Source organism: Teleopsis dalmanni, chromosome 2 (genome assembly GCF_002237135.1).
Source record: "Teleopsis dalmanni isolate 2A chromosome 2, ASM223713v2, whole genome shotgun sequence".
Lineage (NCBI taxonomy): Eukaryota > Metazoa > Arthropoda > Insecta > Diptera > Diopsidae > Teleopsis > Teleopsis dalmanni.
Genome location: NC_051847.1, coordinates 2141101 through 2152087, shown reverse-complemented (window position 1 = coordinate 2152087; position 10987 = coordinate 2141101). Strand labels below are relative to the sequence as shown.

At 30.8% G+C, this 10987-nt stretch overlaps 2 protein-coding genes across 2 annotated transcripts; both read right to left on the bottom strand.

Annotated features, from left to right (window-relative positions):
• Window positions 1-140: 140 nt before the first annotated feature.
• Window positions 141-8529, bottom strand: LOC119678023 (ubiquitin-protein ligase E3C). Its single transcript, XM_038089646.1, has 8 exons — window positions 8010-8529; window positions 7222-7948; window positions 4095-4479; window positions 3917-4038; window positions 3082-3855; window positions 2663-2807; window positions 558-1257; window positions 141-501 (listed from the first exon to the last, which is right to left on the bottom strand). Exons 1-8 carry the CDS (start codon window positions 8343-8345, stop codon window positions 334-336), a joined length of 3357 nt encoding a protein of 1118 aa, XP_037945574.1. The 5' UTR covers window positions 8346-8529; the 3' UTR covers window positions 141-333.
• Window positions 8530-8889: 360 nt separating this feature from the next.
• On the bottom strand, window positions 8890-10787 carry LOC119683025 (7-methylguanosine phosphate-specific 5'-nucleotidase). Its single transcript, XM_038096621.1, has 3 exons — window positions 10079-10787; window positions 9254-9680; window positions 8890-9197 (listed from the first exon to the last, which is right to left on the bottom strand). Exons 1-3 carry the CDS (start codon window positions 10498-10500, stop codon window positions 9060-9062), a joined length of 987 nt encoding a protein of 328 aa, XP_037952549.1. The 5' UTR covers window positions 10501-10787; the 3' UTR covers window positions 8890-9059.
• Window positions 10788-10987: the final 200 nt, after the last annotated feature.

Sequence of the window (10987 nt, the reverse complement as noted above, 5' to 3'; positions counted from 1 at the left end):
CATATATGTAATTTGTTATTATAATAAGTTAAAATTATATAAAATTAATGAAAATAACTATTTCAAGGTTTACAAAATTTTAAGATATTATTTTTTTGAACTATATATTTAACAAGTGTGCATTTGATTCTTTATGTTTTTGATGGAGACTGAACATTTATGAAAGTAACAAATGCAAATGTTTACTCATGTTAGAATTTAAACAAGGAACTAAGTATAATTAAAAATAAATTTATATTCTAGTAAAACATTGTTTATATTATCTGCAAAAAATACATATATTTACTATTATACATTTTTATTTTATGTAAACGTATATAAAATAAAAATAATTCAACTCAATTCGAATCCTACACCTGCTTGTATGGCATATAATAGCTTCTCACGCATTTGTTCTTCAGTTGTGAAAGGTGGCAACTTCAGTAGATTTGTGCACGTGCTCGCTGTGGGCAAACGTTCCATATCACCTGCGTTTTGAATGAAAAAAGGTGGGTCCAGGTCCTATAATCGAAATCCTTTTGTAATATTTATTTCAAATTCATATTAAAAGAGCTTACTCTAAATCCCAATAAGGGTGGTCGAGAGCAACTTGTCACAAATTTAAGTAATTGTCTACGTTGCAAGTCATTAAATTTTTCCAAAACGGACCAAAACACCACAATTGATGGATGCTCAGAACTGTATTCACCACCATATTTACAATGTTTTTTTAAGTCCTCTAAATCTATTGGTATTTCCGCACCAGATATTAATATTTGTAACTCTTTGTTACTAAACATATACAACCACTCTACTGGTAGCACATTAGAGAGTCCTTTTCGGAAAGATGAACAATGCCTTTGTATTTGTTTGTTTAATTTAAAGTCAGCCATTAGTTGCAAGTATTCAATTCGATTTGAGTCTGTAACTGATATGCTTTGACCATTTGGTTTGAGTTCCACCAGTTGAGTTTGTCCAAATGAGCTCGTCGTCACCGTAAAATCTAAATTCAATTCACTGACATCGCCTTCGTAGTCTTTCAAATACAAAAGGTTCTTATATAACTCCGGATCAAGTGACGCCAATTGGTGAATGTCAACATCAGCATATTTACCAGCTAGTTTTGTTAAGAAAAATTCTGCCAGAGGTAACTCAACGAGTAAATTTTCATATATGGCTTTTCCTAATATACGCCCAATAAAAAAATAATGCTTATCGAAATCAGGAAATAGGTCAGATACGTTCGGGTTTGGATAGAGTTTATTGTCCGTAGTAACCCTTTACAATAAATTATAATAAATAAATTATTATTATAATAAATAAGTTTTTTAACTAAACATAATTTTTTGAGTTATTACAAAAAATAGTTTATATTTAATTAGCCCATTTAGAACTCTTTTGATTTACTTGTTCAGCTGCCTATATATATGTGCCTTATTACCTGTATTATCTATCCCTGATTGCTATTAGACAATAACTTAATTAGAAATGATAATGAAATTTTAAAAGAATCAATTAGGATTAGAAATACCAACAATTTTCTTTGTTTTCTGAGCCTCAGCTATTTCTTATTTCAATCACTTAATAGTGTTCCAAACAAACACAATTGGTTTCAAACATGCAAACTTAAACAAAATGTTACTTCTATTTAAAACAAGAAAAATTTATGATAACAGTAAATTTGAACTTTACGGTCTGGTTCAATCCACATAAAATCTCTATATTTTCATTATTTTCTGTATTCATATAATTTTCAATCGGTCTCTTCCTACTACTGTAAGTATCTTACCACATAACTTTATCTCAACAACAGACCAGCGATAACCTGAACTATTTTGTCTATTGCTAACCAATAATGGATCACGTATAAGCATTTCGATATCAAATGTGGTTGCCACTTAAAATCCTCCACTAATTCTAATTCAGAGCAATAATGTTCAATATTATCGTCATCTGTAGGAAAGCTTGATATACAAACTTCATTGTCAAGCTCAATATAATCGTTAAGAGTAGCATTGGAAATTATTTTATTTATTTTACTTATATTTTTATTTTACTTTTATTTTTACATCAATTCACGATCTTCATCAATGTTATTCAAGAAAACAAAAGGAATATCGTCCAATGTAGAAAATTGGTCAAATCCAGCTTTTTCAAAGCAGTGCGCTATCGTTTGACTACTTATGTACATCAATATCTTAAGTTTTTGTTACATGATTTATGCAATCCATAAATGTGATATTCTGATTCTAATTTGCTTCTATACGCGTTAGTGCTTCTTTTACGATTCTGTTGCAATTTAGAAGTCATATTCTGCGAAAGAAATGTTAATTCTATGCAACTGCATAAATGCCAGCGACTGGCATTTGCACAAAGAAGCAACATAAGATAGAAAAAATTAAACATTTTTTCATCAAAATGGATTCATACTTAAAACAAAAATTCGACTTAAAGAATGCACTTTCCATATTCCTATTGGCGCACCTGACAATATTTTTATTCAAAGAAGCCGAATTGTATGTAATTTGCTCTCTAAAACCCTGTTGCACTCTTTTCAGCTCCAAGTTCGAGCTATGGAAAATTGACTGTATATTTATATATTTTATCTATTATTTATTTGTATTTACCTAATATTTATATATAGTATATATTATATTAAATGTGTATGTTACTTTGTACTCACATGAAAAAGCCTCTATTTGGATCGAAAGATGTTTTTATGAGCTCAGATAAGAACTCACGGAAAATACCACCACCATCAATTCCAGCTTCGTCAAGCCCCAATGATGAAACAAACTGAACTCGAAATTTCAGACGTAAGTCAGGTTCTGAAATGTTTAGTTTTAAGTTTTTAGTTTTAAATAACATGTAAATTTATAATCAAACTGCTCAATTCGTATTATATCATCTATTCAACTGCACCGAAAACAAGTTCTGATTTTTTATGGATATCAAAAGGTAACACGTGACATAACAACGATATTTAAATGTATCATTAAGAACAAATATGATGATTCAATATCTACTATAATATTTTTAACCTCTCTAACCATGTTTATCAACATAATTTGTTATTTTGATTACAATAAGTGCTACACTTACCATTTTCTAATCTTAACTTGTCATAAGCATCTTCATATAGATATGCTCTCCTTACTGTAATCAATATGGAAGGTCCTTGTAAAAACGCTTGCAAATCACCCTGTACACGCAGCTTATCGGCCGCTATTAGTCCTTGCAAAATTCCTACGCGTTTACTGAAAGCCACAACAAATGGAATCTCCCTTAAAATTGTAATGGAACGTATTTGCTTTGTAGACATTGGTGGTCCATTTTCACAATCTTTCCGTGTAAAATCACGGATTGGTTGAAACGGACGCAAGCCACGTAACCGTGTACCACGCGTTAATGGTAAATCTGTTGGTCTGTCTAACGGTAAATCCAATTGATTTACAATCCAATGCGACTCCGAACAGAAACGCAGCCTCAAATCACGAGTATGTATTTGATTTAAAACAAAAACAACAACCTTTAACAAGTTTGCCCAAATTTGTTTTTGTTGCTTTATTTTATCATCGTCAAAATTGGCAGGACCCAGCACAAATCGATAGTGTTCTCTTAGGCCGGTACGTGTTTCAGGAAAAGCTAACTCTACGAGTCCCATCGATATTTCTTTTAGGGTTTTAGAAAGTTGTTTAATTTCAGCAATAGAAAACGGCATAAGACGCACATGATTTGTTAAAGGTTGCGGGGTATCGATATCCAGCAAATTTTCCTCACAGAACTCTACATCGTGCAACGTTGGCAGTAAACGTCCAAAAAGTAAACAAAAAGACGCTAGCATTGGTATCGTTCGCATAACGCCACACTGTTTTGCTATAAAATGAACATAATATATATTTCCAAATGAATTTGTAAGTTGTGCAGATATACTTACGCACAACGCCTTTAGAGATCAGAGTTAATGGAGCAGAAAAACCTAATTTACTTGACTCTGCAGCTAGAGTGAACCAAATGGCACGAATCACTTGGGGCATGAACGCTAAAGTATACAGCAGTCTGTAAAAAAGTATTCGCTTGTAAAACGATCTCAATGAATTTTTTTATCGACTCACTTGTATTGCAATATTGCTGCTTTGTTGTAAATCATCAGATTGTGACATATTTCGCACAGTCCATACAATACATTTTCATCACTTAAATATGCTTCCACTGAACCCACAATCGCATTCACATGTTGTGATTCGTTTAAAATACTTATGCTTTCGAATAATGCATCTCTTTCAATACTGCTAAGAGTCTTACAATTATTTTCTTCGGTATCCTTACTTCTTTTTATATAAATTTCGTCGTCGTCTTCTTCGGAAGATTCTGAATCGTCAGAACGTTGATTTATGTTCTCTATATGTGAAGATATTTTTGGAAGTTGCAAAATAATAGGCGATACTGTCGCTATTATTTTTATATAATCGGGAAGTAATGATTTGGAATGGAGCATATCTACGAAAAAAATGTAGGTTAATGTATCAATTTAGCAAAAAAAAAATGTATGTAAACATTTTAAAATTATTATTTTAGTTTATAATTATTATTTCATATCTATTAAAATAACTATAAATTTATCAAAAAATCTTTACGAAAAAATAATTGTATATACTGTCAATAATGCTACTAACTATCGTTATAGTTCATTCGAAATTCTTAAAAAATTTTGAACCTATTCTAAATTAAATAATAGTTTTGAAAACAGAAATCTAATTTTCTACTAATGTTTCAACAAGAACCACAATCGACATAACTCGTTCATCTTATATGGTACCGATTTGTGATTTATTAAAAAATGTTTCAGAACGACATTTACTTAAAACAAATGACGATCAGATTTATTAAACAGATCACAATTTTTAAAAAAATATAAGGAAGAGATTTCTCGTTTAAATATCATCAACTTCGATCATTGGATGTAATTGGATGTTAAGATCTTTTATATGCCCTAAATCAAGGCTGTCCAGAGCAGATCCGATCGCGGGTTAATGCAAATCACTGTACAGACTGGAGGGCCGCACAAACTAATACATACATTCATAATTGTTTTCGATAAAAATGTGGTTTTACTTGTAATTAAAAAAGAAATTTTACGTGATTGTAGTAGATTAAAACATGTAGCGGGCCGTACTTTGGACAGCCCTGCCCTAAATAAATATCAAAAAAAATAAAAAAAAATATTTTAGCACATTTTTAAGGAAAATTACATATTGCTGTATACTGTAGTCTAAACACTCAACATTTTGAAACTTTTGTTTATTGCCCCTTTCATCTTAGTTTTATTAAAAGAGGGTTTAATTTTAAATATTTAATAGTTGAAGCGAATTTGATTGGAATATTGGAAGTCAGGCAATAAGTTGCAAATAATACACCATCGCACAAAGCCATCACAAACGTAAATTATTCATATAATTATTTATTTATTATTGAAAAGAGGGGATAATGCACTGCGACCTAAAAGATCTATTGCGCCCCTTAGTCGGATTAGAGTGTTTCTTCAAGTCCGATTTGTTTAATGAAAGACAATATAGAGCCTATGTTTCCTAGTCTTGCAACTTTATGATCCATGAAATACCCTCTTAGGTGTTTCTCTCTCTTTTCTAAAGTATCTGCAGTCTGAGTTGTAGTGAATGCCTAATTTCAATAGGTGATTATTCAATCTACAGTGACCGGTAAATAATCCCTTAATAATTCTTAAGTTATTTTCTGATTATACAATTCTTGAAGTGTTTTAGGTTGTTAGTCCCTAAAAGCATTTTCACAATGAACATTTTTTTAATACCATCCCAGTCATCCATTCGAGTTTGCCAGCATACTGGCATGAAAAATATTTCGAAAATTAGGTGATGGTTGTCTTCGTTGCCTTGACTCAAGAGAAGAGTATTTTAAATGAACAGGAATAAAAAGTTTTGTGTTTAATTTGAGACTACACAGTTTCAATGGTTCTGCGACAGACAGTGCACCGCTTTTGTTTTGAATGTTCGATTGTTTGTTTTTCTAAACAGTATACCGCAGTTATCTTAATAATGATATAACGGATTATCGGATTTGACAAATATTTTCATAATTATTTGTAAAAAGTATATAAAATGAATATTTTGTTTACCTGTTTCGCTCTTTCTCTTTTTATTTTAATTGTGTGAGTAAAGTTTCTGTAGAAGTTTTTGAGTGCAATGTAACAGCATTCTCCTACAATAATTTTGCAAGTTATTTTTAAATTTTTTAAAAATTGCCGTCGTTAGGTCCCTTAAACACTCCAATACAAACAAATTCTTTTATGCATCGATTTATAGCACGTTAAAGCAAAACTGGCAGTGTTGCAAAAAGCTACAATGGTGCTCGAAAAATTAATACCTCTGCCAATATCATTTTCTATGATGTGAAAGAATTTTCCATTTTCCCAAAATTCCCAAAATTGCAAGTAAGCAAAAAATCAAATTATTGAATTTACTTAGCAGATACAGCATATCACAATATAGACATTCGAATCATCTCAAAAGGTCAATCAATATGGGGTCTAAGTTTAAGTTTTCGAAATTACTCTGAAACGACATAGAACCAAGCATTTCGGTCAAATAATTTTATTTTAATTCAGTAGATTCTAGGAAATCCAAATGTGCACGATCAAAGGCCAAGCCCATTTCTGTATAAACATTCAATTACATACATAATTAACTTCGTTTTGATACTGTTGATCGTTAGATCAATATGTTATACGATAAGATCAATGTTAAAAAGAAACTTAATGTATTTGTTACGAATTTCTTTTCATATTATCTGCTTTTAAAATTTCTCAGGCTACAACAACGGCATAAAAGTAAAAGCATTAATCTACAATATAAACGTATTCTGCCCCATAAAAGATTTCGAGAACCCCATTAAGTGAAACCGCACACCACTTACATTGTTATACTTAAGTTTATAATGAAGAATACACGCATGGATGAGTGATGTAATTCGAAATGGAGTGAAGTAATCTTATAAAAGTGGGAGGCGGCAATGGCTCCAGGATATTTCTTCTTAAAACTTCGAAACTAATATTTGGACGCACATGAGAAATACATGATTAATAACTATTTAGTTATACACTTTTGGTGAAGGGAAAAGTTTTTACTATCTTAAGCTTTGATCAACTTTCTTAATTCTAAATTTTTGAAAACACTTTGATTTTGTTAGACTAAGAGATTAAAAACTCACCTAACTTATGTTTATCTAAAATTAAAACCGCATTAAGTAGGAAACTGGTAAAAATATCATCACTTCTAACTTCTTTTTTTTCCTCGTTGTAAGTCACCACTGCAGAAACTCTGGTAAAGGTTGGTATATTAATGTTCTCATCAACTTGCATTTTTTCTTGTTGCTGTTTTCGTGCTGAATGCTCTAAGGATTTTATGAGGTATTCGAATGGAAATTCTTTATTTGCAGCCATTGACGGTAGTACAAAATTCCGTATTGGCTCCGTAAATGGTTTAGCTAGGATATGTTTAATAAACGAATGACAAATTGTGGTACCTTGCGAGAACACTTCACTTTTATTTGACAAGAGCAAAGGGCGCAACAATAGTTCATAAAGTGCTTCAGTAAATTTGTTTGGCGGATGTAAGGTATCTCCATCTAAGGGCGGACATTTCTCATCAATCAGTAAACGTATTCGATAAAAATATTCCCGCTTAATTAAATATAAAAATATGCGATCAAGATATGATTGAACTAGTTTCTCATTTTCAACATAACGTTCTACGGAAGATCCAGATGTGAAAATTTCCAGCATACGTAGGGGTATAGCTTGGGCAACGTGTGGTATGAATAATTGTGTTATGCATACATCAAGTATCTTTTTTAATCTATGTAACCATATAAAATCGGTGGCTGCATTTTGTAGCATTCTTCCAGGATTACGTACTAAGTGCTGACAAATTTCAATCTTTAAAAAAAATTGTATATGTTTAAAACTGTCTTATCTGATAGTTTAAATATTGACATACCAGACGTTCGGTGTCTTGTGTGTTCTTTCTATTGTAAAAAAACAATATCCTCCGTAGTAAAAATGTTAAATTTTCATCCTCTAGCACTTTGTCCCGATGCATACGAAAAAATTCATCGAACAATTCTCGCTCATAGTTTTTGCAGCGCTGCCTTATTAAAAATGAACGTGTATATGATTGTATTACGACAGCTCCCTGATTTTGTAAGCGTAGTTCACTACGTTTCTGCCTCTCTTGTTTTGCTTTCCGTATTACTGTTTCACGGTCACTTGTCTGAGAAACACCTCCAAGACTCTGAGCAGGTCTTCGTCTATACTCTCCATCAAAACCAAACATTGTACAGATTGCTCTTAATTTATTAAACTACTATCTTCAATTTTGATTTTTAAGTTTATACATAAATATTACTTTGCTTAATTATTTTCTTCAAAAACATCGTCCAAAACAATTGTCTTATATCCATATATTCTGTATAGACCTAACACTTTATTTTTCTGTAATGAATAACACTGAATGACAATAAAAAATTTGTGGAAACGTCAAAATGACAGCTGAGCGCAGTGGGTCATTTTTGCAGAGTTGCCATGTGTGTGTATATGTGCAAAAATTTCGACTTATTATGTAGTATTAAATGTACAAAATAACCTACACATATTTCATAAATTCCTGCATAAAAACATATAAATGCTATTAGAATAATAATGAAATTCAAATTCAGCCACAATGATACAATGTTATCATATCTTGTTGTTAAATATTTTAACCAAACAAAATTAAAGGTAAAAAGGTAACAATAAATTAATGTAAATATATCACTTCGCTTGATTACTATATTATTATAAAGTAATGTGTTTTATATATAAATAAAAATTGAACAGAATGCTAGAATAACAAGTTTATTTCCAAAAAAGATTAAGTCCGTTATACACTAAATAATCTTTAATTAACAAAACATTTATGCTTTATATACTTGTAAGCGTAGATCGTCGATTTCCACAAGCGTCAATTGGCAGTTAAAAAATAACTGTAAAAGAAATTACTTCCTTTATTTTAGTTATTCTCTTTTTTTACATCAAATTTATGTTGTTCCTCAATAAGCGTTAGCAACGCTCGGGGCACATCCATTGTCTGATCATCTACCAAAACAATATCGAATACATTCATGTATTTTTCCAAATTGTCTTCAACCTAAAATTTATTTTTATTTTATTAATGGTACATTTTATATTTTGTAAATAACTTACATGATCAAACAGAAATCCGATTTTAATAATATGTGATGAAGCAGGAACACCGGCTGCCATTTCTGAGTCCCCTAGAGAATCACCCATAACAATGATGTGGTCACGACTATGTACTAAATCATAATATTCACTGTCTTGTAAGGCAGTTTCGTTTTTATTAAAAGTGTGTATCATTGGCTGGGAAAGACCATCCAATAAACCATTTGCGCTATATTGCAGGAAATTTGACACAACTTTAACATTTGGATATAAAATATTCGCTTGTTTTAAAACTGACACAACTGAGTCGCCAAGGCCTGCTGAAAACACCAATACGGGTATATCGAGTCGATTAAGTGTTGCAAATAGTTCATGTGAATGGTCACGCAAAGAGTCTTTAAATTTCACAGCAACATGATCGATCTCTTCCGCGTCAAATGGCACACCACTGAAATTAAAACGAATTTTTTTATTAATTTATTTTGATTAATAAATAAAAATTCCATTATTTTATATTTACAGTAATTTTGTATTTTTTATGTAGTTTTTTAAATCTATACTTTCGGCAATAAACGCATATGTAAAATATATGTTTAAATAACAACTATTTAATCATTTAATATTGTATCATAAATATAAATCTCTTTCGAACAAACTGATTTACTAGCATTTATTAAATTAAAGCAAATGTTATACCTAAAATTATAAATTTGTTTGTGCTTAACTATTTTTGAAATTCGTATTTGATGTAAAAAGATAACATAAAATTGTTATCAAGCACTCAAATCATAATATATTAAAATTGGTTAATGAAGCGATAGTACATATCTAATATATGAGACTTACATGAGTAAATCGCTGGATTTGGACCACCAGTCAATCATGTGCTTAATTTTTTCATCTGTCGGCAAATGTGGATCGATTTCGATAGGGCGATATTTTTTATACAACCGTTTGGACTCTTCAATGAAATTTGCCGGCAACGACTTGCAGGCATTAAATATGCCAAAACTGGACAAAACTGGTGTACCATCATTGGTACGTTGTTTTGTTATTGTAAAATCGAAATCGGACACAAGTTGCAAGCGGTTTGGACCACCATATATGAATTCGTTAATTATAAGCTCCACTTTCTGTCGGTCTTTAATTCTACAATGAGTTTGACAAAGCATTGGTAGATCTTCCAAACGAAACATTTTCTCTACTGTTGATGTATTAGCATCTGCGGAACCGTTTACTTGATCCATGGCCTGAGAGGGTACAAGCATTTTATCTAAAATACGCGTAATATAACCACAAATTGGTCCGACGAGGGCACGTATCAATTTTGACGACGAAATTGTGTAAACTTTTATCAACGAGTATAATTTATTTCACCACAAATCTATCCGACTTAAAATTTAATGCATTCATACCCAAATTCAAATAATTCTGTATGAAACAATATTTGTTCTAAAAGCAAAATTTATGTCAAATCTACTTTATTTAATGTTTAAAAAATTTTTTTTTCACATTTTACACATAATTTCGTATATAGTACACTTTTGTTTTCTAAATGTAGAAAATATTCAAATGAAAATAATTAAAAGACAGCTGTCAAATCAGTGATGTATTTTTTGTTAGTCTGGGAATTGAATTGTTAGCATTTTCGCCTCAAACCATATAATAAGAATTTTTTTATTATCCTCTCTCAAATATTACTTAACATTTCAGAACAATATTGTCGAAGTTAAAGGGAAAACTAATAAAAACTAG

Coding starts and splice junctions, on each gene's coding strand:
- LOC119678023 (XM_038089646.1), bottom strand. CDS start 8,345: ATGTTTGGTTTTGATGGAGAGTATAGACGAAGACCTGCTCAGAGTCTT. Junction 4,039..4,094: donor GCAGCAATATTGCAATACAA/GTGAGTCGATAA, acceptor ACTTTTTTACAG/ACTGCTGTATACTTTAGCGT. Junction 2,808..3,081: donor CAAGTTAAGATTAGAAAATG/GTAAGTGTAGCA, acceptor TAAACATTTCAG/AACCTGACTTACGTCTGAAA.
- LOC119683025 (XM_038096621.1), bottom strand. CDS start 10,500: ATGCTTGTACCCTCTCAGGCCATGGATCAAGTAAACGGTTCCGCAGAT. Junction 9,681..10,078: donor AAATCCAGCGATTTACTCAT/GTAAGTCTCATA, acceptor TTTTAATTTCAG/TGGTGTGCCATTTGACGCGG. Junction 9,198..9,253: donor TCGGATTTCTGTTTGATCAT/GTAAGTTATTTA, acceptor AATAAATTTTAG/GTTGAAGACAATTTGGAAAA.